This window comes from Misgurnus anguillicaudatus, chromosome 5, assembly GCF_027580225.2.
Source record: "Misgurnus anguillicaudatus chromosome 5, ASM2758022v2, whole genome shotgun sequence".
Taxonomy (NCBI): Eukaryota; Metazoa; Chordata; class Actinopteri; order Cypriniformes; family Cobitidae; genus Misgurnus; species Misgurnus anguillicaudatus.
Genome location: NC_073341.2, coordinates 30113006 through 30128130, shown reverse-complemented (window position 1 = coordinate 30128130; position 15125 = coordinate 30113006). Strand labels below are relative to the sequence as shown.

The following is a 15125-nucleotide window of genomic DNA, read 5'->3' as shown; positions in this document are numbered from 1 at the left end:
CTGTCTTTGTTCAGTCGAGAAGAAATTGTTTTTTGAGGAAAACATTCCAGGATTTTTCTTATTTTAATGGACTTTAATGGACCCCAACACTTAACAGTTTTCATGCAGTTTAAAATTGCAGTTTCAAAGGACTCTAAATGATCCCAAATGAGGCATAAGGGTCTTATCTAGCGAAACAATTGTCATTTTTGGCAAGAAAAATACAAATATGCACTTATAAACTTTTTTTTGTTAAACCACAACCTCCTCTGGTCCTGTGATGCACTGGCGCGCCGACACGTAATTGCGTATTGACGTCGAAAGGTCACGTGTTACATATATGAAACGCACATTTGCGGACCATTTTAAACAACAAACTGACACAAAGACATTAATTAGTATCATTCGACATACAACATCGGAATAGTCCTCCATCTCCACACTTGTAAAACTGAGGCATAGTTTCGATACGTCATCACGTCAAGAGGTCACGGATGATGTATCCGCTGGCGCATCACAGGACCAGAGAAATACAAGATGATGTGGCCTAAAAGTGCACATTTTTTACTTCTCTTGCCAAACATGACAATTGTTTTGCTAGATAAAACCCTTGGGAACGTTTAGAGTCCTGCAATTTCAAACTACATCAAAACCGCCAAATGCTGGAGTCCACCAAAATAAGAAAAAACCTGGAATGCCCCCCAGAAAAAACACCATTTCCCCTCGACCGAACAAAGAAAGACACCAACGTTTTGGATGGCATGGTGGTGAGTAAATTATCTGGATTTTTTTTTTTTTTAAATGGACATCCTTTAAATTGATTTTACAGTATTATTGTATTGCATACGGTGCAGCTGTTGTTGATATTGTTAGTGTCTTAATTTAAACCAAGTAATTATGGCATAATATTCTGTTTACTATAAATGAATATATCACATCATTCTTTTTACCTGTTTATTGGTTAGTAGTATATAAATTAGTACAGAATGTCACAACTGCATTCGGGACAGAAAAATCCCAACAGAAGTCACACAAACGCTCAAACTTCATTCATACACACTAACGTGCACACAATAGATTGACTGTGCTACGAAACAACCGTACAGTCTGTCTTAAACTACCTGTATGGATACATATGCAAAAATAAGACTATGATCATTCAGATCTCAGTCAAAAACTAGTCTATATGCAAGGCTTGGTTACACCACAGGACCTAGATTTTACTACAATGTAAAGTATCTTTCATTAAATCCCTTATAAACTGAAAATGAGAGATGCAGGCTTTGATGTAAAGAAAGTAATAGTATATGTGATGTGTACCGTATCTGTGCTCAACATCAGTTTCATAAGAATGGTTATGCTTTGTGAAGTGATCTATTGCTTTATGTCCTGACCATCTTCACTGTGATAACTTATGTTTGGCTGCCGGCCCATGCAAATGTAACATCTGTCATCTTGGTGCCCACGAGAAGTCTTGTTTTTTTCCACAGTGTGCATTTGCTAATATCATTTTATGATTCCATAAGAGTTTCATTTTGCCTTTGTAATTTACATAATTCTGTCAATAAGGATGCTGATTCTCTGCCAGAATAATTTTAGATCCCGTAACAGATGGAGGTTTCCCTACTGATCGTATCGCTCACTGGCAGTATTCCTGCGAACATAAGAGCCTGACATCTGGAGTCGGACGCTCATCCTATATGACTTAAGAAAAGCGATTTGATCATAATGACAGACTAAAAAAAGAATACGATCTTCATGATGGGGTTTAATTGCATTATTATTGGCTGATGGAAAGGGATAAGAATAAAGGAGATTGGTGAATTTCATCTGTATCTAACAGCTTGCCATTTTTCTGCACTCTGTATTTGGAAAGTCAAGTTCAGGTCCGCAAAAATAATGAATGTTCAGTGCACAAGCTGCTACGATAACAACAGTGAAGTGGACGTTGAAGTGCATCGTGGGTATTCTAATAGTAATCTTCATAGTCTTTGGGGTTCAGGCAGTAGAGAATCGCTCCTCCGAAAGAGAAGATGGTGGCTCCCCAGGCCAGACCGTACCCCCAGTTAAATTCGTGGTATATTTTCAAACTGATGGTCTCGATGAACTTGATGGGATACAGCACCAGACAGCAGGCTTGCAGAACCACTGTGAGAAATGGAGAAGAGAAATTTCCAATCATCAAAGAGACAAAAGTAGGTTAAGAACATGAATCAAAAATTTAATCCTCAAAGTATCTCATTAAGAAAAAGCGTGCAGACTTCAAAGAAATGTAAGATTCTCGAAAGACATGTCTCTTTATAGACATTCCTATTCATTCACAACAGGGATGACTGATTACTAAATCAGCTGTGTGCTGTGACTTGGAAAAAAAACTGGTTTGATGCTCCATGAGGGGTGGATGCAAAATAATGCCTTTGCTATTTCCTGGCCCATTACCTACGGCGGTTGCGTCGTAGAGCCAACAGCACATTTTAAATTCATAATACATGAAGCCTTATTTAATGTGCCTGCAGAACAGAAAAGAGAAGCCCATTAATGTGTGCATGTGCGTGTCTACGTCACCTGCAGCAAAGAGCATAATTGCCACCGGTCGGTAGAAACGTCTTCTGGAGCGAATGCATACAGACACGAGAGCCACCAGGAAGGAAAGGAGGATAAGGAACGCTCCACCCAACAACAAAGCGAGTGTGGCAATCTGCCAATCTGTGTTATATAAACATATAAAAAAAACATCTTTATTACATTGGATGCAATACAGTCACCATTAATAAATGCACGAAATACATAATAGTTTATTGAAAAGTTATTCAAATTGTTTATTTCTGCAATAATTTGTCATAAAAATGGATATGATAATACAAACAAACAATCATGTTTGTACTGAACACACTAAGCTTCCTGTAACCAGACCTGCACAATGTTGCTTTCCATTCCTCTCCTTAAAAGCATAAGCAGTACCCGACCGAATTTGCAGATTTAGTCTTAACATAAAGTGATGAACATCAATGCTTTTAGAAGTATTTTTATAACGTTTCTGAGCTTTGTGCAGGTCATACATTTTTAATCTTAGGTGTCCGTCCGTAGATCTCTTTTGTTCAAGGCAATGGTTCACCTCAAGCCGCTGTCTGGTGACTATCAAAATTTAGTGTTTTTCATTTAATCTTCGAAACCTTTTTGTTACGCACTTGGCAGACGCTTTAATTCAAACCAACTTAAAGTGCAGCTATACATTTTTTATCCGTATGTGTGTTTGTATTCCCTGGGAATTGAACCTACAATCTTTGTACTGCTGATGCAATACCAATTGAGCTACAGGATCACTACATATTACACTTTTTCAACCCTCCATGGTAAATGAAAGTCTATCAAAGTCTAAACCCAGGTTTTTCTCAACTTTCCATACTTAACACAATCCTGGGTTATCTGTTTCACCTTGTTCATACTTAACCAAGAGTTAAGAGATAACCCTGGGTATTCATAATCTGACGTTTCACACTGTGCATTCCCAAACCCTGGGATAAAGTCACCATGAAACGGTAGTAGTGATTGTCTTATTTTCCCCTCCGTGGTGACGTATATCTGAATGAAATGGCTTCTGAAATGAGGTAGGGCTGGACTTGAATTTGTCCATTGAGAATTGATTAGATCTTTGGAAGTTGTGTCATGTTGCTATTTGCTGCTATCTTTTCCTGAACCCTATCCATCTGCCATACCTCATGACCGGAAGTAAAGAAAGATAGTTTGGAGGAGATTTCCGTTGTTGGTTAAAGATTGTGAGGGTACATGATTTTTTAAAAAAAGAATGAAGCTCATTATTCAAAGTCATTTGTTTAAAAAATACCTTTTTTTCATTTCAATTTCATTGTGACTTTAAAGTTTTTTTTATTGGCATATTTGCAGTGTCTGAATTAAAATGCACTTTTCTCGCGATTCCGCATGAGATTTTAAGCCTTCCGGGATGTATTTTAACTCTAATGTGGCATTCACAACAGACACGGAAGAGGTGGCAAGTGCGAGTGATTTACATGTTAATTCAATGCAAAGATGCGAATAGGTATCCTGCGGCGCGAATTGAGCGTTGTCGCGGGAAACGCACAAGTTAAAAAATCTGAACTTTGGCGGATATTAACGCCACGTTAATCAGGAGCTTGCTCTAGTAGTGACGTGATTTCAGGGAGCGAGCGGAGCCGCAGAAGCCCCTCCCATGACGCAAATTTCCGCGTGAATGTCTCGATTTGACTAGACTTTCACACGCGAATGAAGAGAGTAAACTAAAATGTTCAAGCATCCAACTACGTGTGAATAGTGCGTTTTTGCCACCTTTACCGCGACTAGTGGGAACGCAGGGTAATGGTGCATTCACACCAGACGCGGAAGAGGCCAAGCGAGAGTGATTTACATGTAAAGTCAATGCAATACGCGAATAGGCATCTGCAGCGTGGTAAGCGCGAATTGTGCGAATGGCGTGAAACGCGCGAATTGAGCATTGCTGCATGATCCGTGCAAGTTGAAAAATCTGAACTTTGGCGGATTTTCGCGCCGCGTTAACCAATCAGGAGCTTGCTCTAGCAGTGACGTGATTACAGGAAGCAAGCGGAGGCAGAAAAACAAAACAACAATGGTGGACAATCATCATCACCACACGAGACATCTTCGTACTTTTACAGGAATTAAAAGGATCTTGTCTGGAAGAAAGTGAGTGAGGAGGTCGAACAATCTGGGAAGTTTACACAATTTGAGCTATAGAAGCCCATCCCATGATGCGAATTTACGCGGTGAATGTCTCGAATTACTAGAATTTTATGCGTGAATGAAGCGAGTAAACTCAAAATGTTCAAGCATCCAACTGCGCGTGAATAGCGCGTTTTTGCCGCCTCTTCCGCGTCTGGTGTGAATGCACAGTCAGGCCCTGTCCACACAGATGGGTGTTTTCAAAACTGTCCCGCCTTTTTTATGCAGTTTGGCCGTTCGTCCAAACGCAGTATCAGACTGAGCTTTTATAAAACTCCTGCCAGGGTGAAGTTTTTTAGAAACTCCGGTTGCAGCGTTGTCGTGTAGCTGGTGAGTTTTTTGCCTTGATATACTGAGGGTGAACTCTGCAATGATTGCCCAACATGGCTTTACGGATAGATATTTATATCGCCATCTGTTGGTTTGGCATGATATGACAGCGCTTCATACTAGGTTTTTACGTAATTTTTTTTCACGAAAGAGGAAAAAAATACCTGTGTACGTGTGGACTACGCCTAATTCAGGTGTTTTAGTACACAGACCGTGATATGAGGTACATGCTCTTCAGTTTCTGATTGGCTGTCTGTTGCTAAGGGTTAAGTGCAGTGTAAAAAGCCTACATGTATAAGTTTTATGTTTTCATTCAAGCAGAGTAGACTGTGTTTGTCTATTATTGAGCATGAAATTTAATGACAATCCATGGTTAACATGATGAGCCATAATATCTCTTGAGACTCGACTCTTATCTACTTTAAATGCTCCTAAAGTAACCATAGATATTTAACTTTTTTTTAAACATATACTGTAGGAATATCTGTACATGAATACCTACAGACTGGCCAACAGTAACATGAACACTTGCATCTTGAGTTTCGCAACAGTGAACCTCTGTGGGCTGCAATGAGCTTACGGCTTCTCTGGTGGGCTAAATGGGGCATCCCGTAATATATTCCCCCCTCCTTTTTATCTCCTTCTGTCCCTCTTGCCTTTCATTCAAGCACTCTGAGAGACTCAGTTAGAGTATAGCCTAGAAATAGCACCGAATCCTCTATGGAACGCAGGCTTGAGGTGAGGGGGGGACGGGGGCTCGTTTGAAACAGTATGCTGTTTCCATATCGGATGACATGAGAGTAAATGTGTTGAATCTCACATACACATCAGGACTCCTGGAGAATCTCATTATAGGTGAAGCCGGCACAAGGGAAGGAGTTTATAATCTCAGGCGAGTGACTTGCAAAGTTTCTTTAGTTAGACTGTGATTTTTTAAATTAATTTAATATGACAAATAACCATCTGGAATAAATCTGAATTCGAGTAAAACCACATGAAATCAAAACAGAATTAAAAGTTGCCAATTACAGCATGTGTTTAAAACAAGGGAAATTCATTAAATGATGACAAACAACATATGCATGTATTTATGAAGTAAACTTGCTTATGTTTGCATGTTTATTTACATCTAATAATGGCTGATTCACTTTCTATTATGTTTTATGAATAGGAGCATGCAAACAATTTATTGCAACATCTCCCATGCTGAAATAAATTACAGACTGTGAGTCTTTGAACTGTTACGCAAACAAGAACGCCACAAAAAAAACAATAGTAATTTATCATGAAAATGGCTTGTTGTTTTAGGCTTGAAATTCCTTTCCCTAACCAACGTTTTATTTTACTATATAAGAGTCCAACTACAGCAAACACAATGACTTCTTGAGCAACTCGGTACTACGGGATCATGTTTACAAAGAATCTGACAGTGGTTTGATTCAGGATTGATGGGTTCATAAAAATGAATCTGAGATTGGTTATTATTTCACAATGAGATGCTGAAGAACTTGGTAAAAGAATCACTGTCGTCATTATTTGATAAATGATTCACTTACTGCAAAAACGACAGCATTTAATAATACATCAAAAACTGTTTAAAATAATAACTGTTAATAGAAACAGTTTATTCATCTTGGGTTTCACTGCGTGAAAATCATCATTTCGATTATTCACGTCAAAACATCATTTTCTGAGAAGGTCTGAAAAATACTCTGGAGTACTTCATCTTCATTCCACCAAAACAAACACTCTTTTACCAAATAAGGTTTGAGATTCTGATTATAAATACATCTGTCACTGCAGGAAGTTGGATAGAGATGAAAACTTATTTTTTTAGTTATGATCTCAAACTTGACCTCTCTGGATGTCCATCGAACATCTGTGTATCATCAACAAGAGTGACTCTGCCCAATTGCCCACACTGTAAAAAAATTCAGTAGAAATTACAATGTTATTGCAGCTGGGTTGCTGGTAATTTACTGTAGATTTAAATTTATGTTATTTAGTGGCAAGAGTTTGTTCAAAGTTAAATACATTTTAAATATTAACAAATCTTTATCTTTACAGAATAAAACTATATAATAACAGCCTCATGCAAAGCATTCTGGGAACCAGAAATCATCATCAATCTTTTTCTGTTTTTTGCTTCAGATTTTGTTTCCCAGAATGTTTTGCTTGATGCTGTGTTTTTAGTTTTACTCTGTAAAGACAAAGACTTGTAAATGTTTAATGTTCATTTAACTTTGAACAAAATGTTGACAGTAAATAACATAAATTTAAATCTACGGTAAGTTACCGGCAACCCAGCTGCAATAACACTTTAATTTCTACGGGATTTTTTTACAGTGCATGCATACAAGAAAAGGATTTTGCGTGACTTTAAAGTAACCTTGAGGTCTTTGTCGGAGGGATCTTAAGTAGAACGAAGCTTATCCAAAAAACCCTACAGGGCTACAGATGGAAATGAGGATAGCAGATAAAAATCAAACATTCATTACTATAATCTGTTTTTCAGCAAGCAAGTGCCTCATGGCAACATCTTTTAATCTGATACCATGATGAGGAGAAAAAAGAAGGCCAATGTCACAAACAAGCAAGCGGATCCCATCAATAAGACATAATGTCTCCACATTCCTTGCCATCCTCAGACACAGGGAGGGAAATCGGTGCATAGTGCATTTGCACGGACGATCACACGCCCCTTTCACATTTAACCGCCACCCCTCTCCGGTCAAGCATAACATCAACACTACCAGCGTCTCTCTAACACTCCTGCCATATTCCTGTTGTTTGCTATTCCCGCTTCCTGACTTCTTGTTTCTGCGTATGCGTGCATGTTAAGGGAGTGTGTTTACAAATTTACAAATCTATGTTTTTTACTTGTAAGAGTAACATTTATGATCAACTCAACAAAGGAAGAGAGACAATATTCTGCTCAAGAAGGTAGTGGAGTCGGCCGGTAATTGCAAAGCTAATGAGATTTAGTTTAATGCACACTGCATGACACAGAGAAAACACAGAGGAAATGGAGTGACTGATTACAAAAAGCCCAAAATCAATAATGCGCTGTGGAGGGAAACAGCCATTCACTCAGACTGCCTCTTCATGACTTTATATGGAGTCTAACTGTGCTTTTTAAAAATGGCAGGACAAGGTCCAGAGCCAAACAAGCTGTCAGCACAACACACAACTAAGAAAAACATCTTAAATCCTAACTGCTTGTGGCCGCCCGAGAGTACGGCACAAAAGAACGGACTGACTGATAGCTCTGGATCTGAATAGGTAAAAATGTTATGGACTGTTCCAAACAGCAAACCTTCGTGCAAGCCAAAAAAGGAAGTTTCTTGCACAGTGCAAAATGACATTTCTAGAATGCGCCACTTGTTTCCTAGGTAACTAATCTGTCCACATTTGGGCCTCTGGGGAGCTCTCCTCTCAAAAGTTAACCTTACTCCTTGGCCGGTGAGGGGACTATAACAAAGGCTCATTTTGTAGGCAACAAAAGCAGAATGAAACCCCAGCTGGACCACTGAGTCCATCCCACATTCCCACATCATCCAAAAGCCCTTCCACCAAACAAGCCGTGAATAAAAACACCGCCTGATTAAATGTGATAGATCAATATTAATAAAATTAATGATGCCTTCTTTGCCACAATAGTATCTGTGAAGACATTCATCTTGACTGGTTAGTTGTTTTTTAACCACGACAAATTCAATATTCTTTTCAAACTCAATAGTTTAAGCCCTTTCTGTTTGATCCCTTTTGTTTATTGTAATCTGTTGAAGGATTATAAATGATTGCAGGTAAACACAAAGTGTAAACAAAGTGTAAAACATGTTTTTTTTTATTATTTTAATCATTTGCTTAAATAAAACAGCACAATTTCAACTATTAGTGATAATGATGCACATAGGTGGCAAAAGGTCCCTTTGTGTCATTTAAAATCATATAGGCTATGCTGCACCCTGGCCATGTTGCTAAACCCAAATAAAGTTGTTAAGACTACACCCTAAAATGAGTATCAGAAACACGTTATAAGAAAAGGACTTTAATAATGCAAAGTTATAAAAGTAACGGGGTCTCACCGGTCCCCAGCGTGCTGCTGCACCGCCAGGTCTCAGAAGCTACGGGCTTCCAGCACGACTCCCATAGGGACAGGTGGTACTGGTCATCCGCGGTGACCCACGCCGGACTCAGCACGGCCCCGACATCCAGGCACAGCGCGAGGAAAACGCACACCAGACCCACCAACTTCAGGGGCGTCAACGCCGACACGCGCACTTCCTCCGCGCCGCTCACGGATGAGGCCATGTCGGCTGGATGCGCCTGTGAGGATGAGCGAGATAGCGGGGACGATGATCCCACGAGTCGGGATGCGTTTTCAGCTCCTTCGCGATCAGTGTTTTGAGGTTCGTAGAGCAGCTGCGCGTGAGGGACGCGTTTGCAGCTGCCCTCGCGCTCCTGTTAATAACGCGACTGCACTGCACATTACTGAAAATCCCTGCTGCACCTGCAGGGTCCTAGTGCCTAGACAGAAATCCCATGAGCCTCCAATCTAGGCATATTTCTCTTATCTTTTCTGTTTATCTTTCTCATTCTTTCTTGCTTTCACAAACACAGAACTGGTAATCTGTGCTATTTCAAAACATAGATAATGAACCATTTATCAGACTAATTAGTGCATGATAAACATAAACACAAGATGTCAACAGGACTAATATTTTTGGTGTCTGAATGATAAATTGCTTCGGATAAAAGCATCTGCTGAATGATTAAACAGAAATGGAAAATGAATGCAATCCAAAATGTGTGTATAGAAAAAGAAAAACATTAACATATTTTATTGGATGCTACTGAAATGGTGTGCAGAGATGCCCAAAATACTCATTCTTAATATAAAGAGATTTATTTAGTCTCTTCTTAAATATAAATGAGACGTGTCTTGGTGCAACAGAAGCATCATTAAACAGGGACATTTCCTTTACTGATATAGACAACAAATAATTGCTCCAACCAGTGGGAAATTATACAGAAATATTTATTATCCCCCATATCTTTGTTGAAAAGTTTCCTCCAATCAGGTGCAGGCATGTGGGCCGCCTGAAACTAACTATTGTACGTTGTTATAGTAGGAAAATCTGACAACAAAGACCTCCAATTTTATGAAAAACCTGACCTAGGATTATACCCTTAATATTTTTTTGTTCAGCTCACACATACAAATCCAAGAAAATTACAGATTCTTCCTTTAGCTCCATTTAAACTGCATTCAAAAGATTTGAAGCCAAATTAAATTCCACTTTTTTGTTTTTCATCCGCTTTTTGTGTCTGAAAAATAAGGTTTTATTCTCGTTTGAGCTTGATTAACAATATAGCATATAATAGGTAAGAAAATACATGACATGCTTAAGGTGTAAAAACATACTGGCATGTATTCAATGTGTGCTTAGATGCCTTAGGGCGCAGACAACAATTAAGATCATGTTTCATGTCTTCATGTCTAGAATTAAGTTTCATCTAAACTTTTCAAGGAAATTTAACCCATTTGTATATTTAATTCTTATTTAATTCAGAATTTCTATATAATATATGTCTATATATAAACACACTTTTGGTATCACACACATACACTATACTACAGGCCATATAATTCCTATATAATTAATGCATAATACAACATATACAAGAGATAAAAAAATAAAGGTGTAAAATGCATTCAGTACAGATTGTCTAACTAAATCTAATACTTTTATTAATTGAATTCATGTATTTTACTTTAATTAATTCATTATTTGTAAATTATTAATTTAAGAGACTAGTTTGCCTTTAAGCATCATTTCTACATGTATTGTGACCCTTCTAGTATGAATATAACAAAATATAAACAAAAGCAAACCACAGGGGTGACATAAAGTCACCCAACAGCAAATGTAAACGTCTGAGAGCATCCCAAAAATGGGATTAAAATCAAGGTTACTCCATCAAATATTCACGTTTGTTGCTCAAATAGCCTACATGTAAAACATGTAGCATTGTGTTGTTTAAAAAGAATATAAACATCAATATAAATGAATACGCTATATATTTTCTTTGGAGTATTTAAGATCTGAAAACATTGTATCTTTTTGTTACAATAGCCTAGTTTGACCGGTTTCAGTTTACTGTAAATAAATGCAAATAAAAACATTAGGAATTCTCAGAAATGTTGTCTTTAGTTGACAGAATGAAACAAAACGTATAATTTTACTTAAAACACATAACTATGAATAGAAATTAAGATAAACTAAAATAATCTTGAACTAAAAATAATATTGAAGTGGTCTTTTAATTTTTATTTATTGGCTGTGTGTGTGTTCTACACCCCTAACCTCGAAATGTCGCCCCCGTCAGCGGCTTTTTATATTCATCACTATCCAGTTAATTCTGACTGCTGACAGCGCATGCGCCAAATCAGGACCTCGGGAATCTGGACGAACGGTGTACGCATTTGGGTGTAACGGGTAAACACTCTTTTTGCATCTGTTTTTAATGTAAGTCGTTATTTTTGTTTATTATATACAAAAGGCGTATTTTCTGGCACGTCGACGGTTTTATGAATTTGCGCGTTCTCACGTAAAAACCGCGTCGACATGCTTCAGTCACGGACTTGACACTAATGACGACAGAATTAGTAACACAGTTATAAATATACACTTTTTTTTTAACAACGAAAGGACTGCTTTGTGGTTTATTAACGTGAATTAACGTAGCGTTTCGTTGTCGTTGTGTGTTTGTCTAAATATGCCCGTTTCTATGCGTGTCCTGGCAAACGTTTAGTGTGTCCGGTGCTAGGAGGCTAGCTAACAGTCCAAAGCTATATACAATTGTTTATGTTTTGAACGCATTTTTGTTTGTTGTGATTTAACAAACAAAAACCGACTAGTGTTTGTTTTAGTTATGATTTTTTTCCCCCCGAAATTTGGTTTGTATTAACTAAGAAACTGAAAATTGATTGACGCGCTTTATTACACCGTAAATGGTATAAATGGATGGATGTCGACTAAATGTAACTAAGTTTGTTTCTTCTGCCCAGTCAAAGGCCGATTCCCTCTTTGAAAAGCTGCAGGAATAATGGGAGCTGGTGAGTCTTTTTATATTTCAATTAGAGACCGTATGCTATCCTCAAAGTTGCTGGTTTGTGTTTCTTGACGTTGCCAAGATATTAAATGGGTGTGGATGAGCCTGTCATAGTTGTGAATCAAATGGATCTCACATTAAGATCATGCAAACCCTGAATCACCTCAATCCATAACTTTTAGCAGTGTTAATAGTTAGGGATTGTCAACAAACAATCGTCTACATATTTATTCCAATCCATCACAATATGGCATCCGTTCTTGTAGTGCTATAGAACAGTATGCTACTCATTCATAAGCATCCTGTGCTTGTAAAACAGGCCAAAATAATGACTCATATCAGCATCCGTCTCTTTTATCTTTACTCTGTTTTGTTTCTCCTATAGTGTTCCTGCCAGCAGATGCCGCGCACTCGGTGCTGCGAAGGCTCCCGAGAGCGAACTTCTTATTGGAGGAAATGAAACAAGGGAACATCCAGCGAGAATGCAGGGAAGAAATCTGCAGTTATGAAGAAGCGCGGGAGGCATTTGAGAATGATGAGAAAACGGTGAGTTTGGTGAGAGTTAAATTTCTCTTTGTATATATTTTCAGATGTACTTGCATGATCGCAACTTTCTTTGTGTTTTGTTCCATGGAATGTCCCCCCAGCAGGAAGTGAGTTTTATTGACAGGAAAAGCTCACTTGCTAAGAATTTGGGAAGTTAATTACGAATCATTTAGATTAAGGATGTTTATGTACACTGTAACACACCCATGTGTGTGTTCTTGGGTATTTTTGGTGTAAATATATGAAGCCATTGCTTTGCATTAGTCATGGTGATTGTTCATGACATTGCAGAGGGGTGTGGATTTTGTTTTGAATACAACACAGTACAGTTATGCCTTCAGCTAATTGTGTTCTCCTGTTTCTTCATGTTACAGAGGCGATTCTGGGAGGAGTATCAGCGTGAAAGCAGCCCCAGGCCTGGAGGACTTGAGTCTTTTGGTGGTGGTGTTCATTCACTTTACCTGATCTTACCCCTCCTGCTGGTTTTGATACTCATTGCTGCAGTTTCCATTACCGTTTGGAAATGTCACTCACGGAAAAGATCCCGGCAAAGCCCTGCCATTGGGCGTCCACAGAGAGATACAACCCTATCTGTAGTGTCGATGGACCAGTGGGGGCGGGACTTCCATCCTGACATCAGTCCTCATTCAGAGATCAGTGCACACAGTAGCCCTGCGTACCCTGGTGCTGACCTCACACTTGGGAGGAGCAGTCGTGGTGACCCGCCTCCCTCATATGAGGAAGCTGTGGGTCATACAGATGTGCACATTGAAGCAGAGCCTCCGCCACAATATGATGACATCATCAGTAACCACGGTGGTACAGTTATCATTGGCCAGGGAAAGTGAGGATCTTTCAAACAAAATATTCTGCCACATCTACAGAGGCTTCCACCAATACTGCAATCGCTGCCATTCCTGTTTACTCTTTCTTGTTTTTCTTTCAGCTATGCCTGGAGGTTTTTCAGGACAGGGAGATACTTTGGTCATTTATTTTTATAGATGGTATGCATTGACGTCACTTTTCCACGTGGCCACACCGGAGCACGCCCTGTTGAGTGGCAAACGTTCAACAAAATGGCTAGTTTTCATAGTGGGTGCTGTGAAAATGCCAGTAAAACTGACTATTATCAGTTTAAATTGAATTTAGTTGGACTTGATAGCAGAGGTGGACAATACTTGGTTACATTAGTTACATTTTCCAAGCATTGTGCTTTATTAGGGTGTTTGTATTGGGGAAAAATTTACTTCGCTACATTTTAAAGCATAGAATCATACTGTGTATTCTTTAATATTGCATATTAAAATTGATTTAATACCTAATTACATTAAAATTTTGTACTTTTACTTGAGTAAAAGTACGTTAATGTACTTAAATATTAAATGTAAAACAAAAACTGGTATTTATGAAATGTTATAGAGTAAAAATTATGATAATATGCTTTGGAATGTATGTTTTCCAAAGAAAAACACGGATAAAATACAAATACTTGAAAAAATACTTTTTAGTAGAAAGTAAAACTGTTGCTTGATAGTGACCTTAGCAACTTGTCAACCCACCTGTGGTCAGTGGACGTTGGAATGAACGATCTATTTACTCCTCCTTTTTGGCAGTCTGTAAAACGATACAGGGTTCCCACGGGTCCTTGAAATCCTTGAAAGTTTGTAAATCTGGGGGGAAAATTCAAGGCCCTGAAAAGTTTTTGATACATGCATACATAGATACAGGTCATTGAAAGTGATTGAATCTATTTTATGCAAGAGGTTTTCTTGAAAAAAATCCATATTTTTCCCTGTTTAGTGTAGGATGATATCATAAAAATTCTAGACTTTTAAGCACACGTGCTAAACTGTTCGCTTTAAATGCTTATATCTTCTGTATGCGAATGTTGATTCATACCAAAATGCTTTTTTGCATAGTTGTGTTTGACAAATGAAAGCGTCTCGGGTTACGTATGTAACTGTTGTTCCCTGAGAAGGGAACGAGGCGCTGCATCTCCCTCGCCATACTTCCAGCGTCCCTCTTTGGCAATATTTCAGATAGCGATATACTTCCTGGCTCTCACGTCACCCTGTCTTTGTCATTAAGCTTTACCATTGGTTGAATTTGATATATACATTCAGACGCACTTACCCTTGGAAGCGTCCCCAAAGTGTCACCGCAGTGACGCAGCGCTAGTTCCCTCGAAAGGGAATTGTAACAATGTATCTTAAAAGGTAACACAATGTAACCTTCCTCTCACTTGAAATGTGTCCCCACATTTAGTTCTTGAATTTGAGAGTATTTGACCTGGAAAGTCCTTGAAATGTCCTTGAATTTGAAGTTAACTAAGGTGTGGGAACCCTGACGATAGCTCCGAATTCTTGTTAATCTGTCTATCGCACAACAGCTGTTTCCCATTTAGACGCGTTTCCGCT

At 38.5% G+C, this 15125-nt stretch overlaps 2 protein-coding genes across 3 annotated transcripts; one reads left to right on the top strand and one right to left on the bottom strand.

The window, feature by feature from the left end:
* Nucleotides 1-1734: 1734 nt before the first annotated feature.
* tmem47 (transmembrane protein 47) lies at nt 1735-9549 on the bottom strand. The gene is made up of 3 exons (XM_055167663.2): nt 9132-9549; nt 2545-2685; nt 1735-2127 (listed from the first exon to the last, which is right to left on the bottom strand). The coding sequence occupies exons 1-3, from the start codon at nt 9355-9357 to the stop codon at nt 1949-1951; spliced, it is 546 nt and encodes a 181-aa protein (XP_055023638.1). The 5' UTR covers nt 9358-9549; the 3' UTR covers nt 1735-1948.
* Nucleotides 9550-11443: 1894 nt separating this feature from the next.
* On the top strand, nt 11444-13902 carry prrg1 (proline rich Gla (G-carboxyglutamic acid) 1). 2 transcript variants are annotated; one of them, XM_055167661.2, is made up of 4 exons: nt 11444-11546; nt 12119-12166; nt 12548-12708; nt 13083-13902. In XM_055167661.2, exons 2-4 carry the CDS (start codon nt 12157-12159, stop codon nt 13554-13556), a joined length of 645 nt encoding a protein of 214 aa, XP_055023636.1. In that variant the 5' UTR covers nt 11444-11546; nt 12119-12156; the 3' UTR covers nt 13557-13902. The 2 variants fall into 2 exon arrangements, with proteins under 2 accessions (XP_055023636.1, XP_055023637.1); XM_055167662.2 differs by having other exon boundaries at nt 11465-11576.
* Nucleotides 13903-15125: the final 1223 nt, after the last annotated feature.

Excerpts from the sequence above, each read along its gene's own strand:
- tmem47 (XM_055167663.2), bottom strand. The coding sequence starts at position 9,357 with ATGGCCTCATCCGTGAGCGGCGCGGAGGAAGTGCGCGTGTCGGCGTTG. Across the intron at positions 2,686-9,131 it reads CAGCAGCACGCTGGGGACCG|ATTGGCAGATTGCCACACTC; the intron begins GTGAGACCCCGT and ends TATATAACACAG. Across the intron at positions 2,128-2,544 it reads AATTATGCTCTTTGCTGCAG|TGGTTCTGCAAGCCTGCTGT; the intron begins GTGACGTAGACA and ends CATTTCTCACAG.
- prrg1 (XM_055167661.2), top strand. Across the intron at positions 12,709-13,082 it reads TTGAGAATGATGAGAAAACG|AGGCGATTCTGGGAGGAGTA; the intron begins GTGAGTTTGGTG and ends TTCATGTTACAG.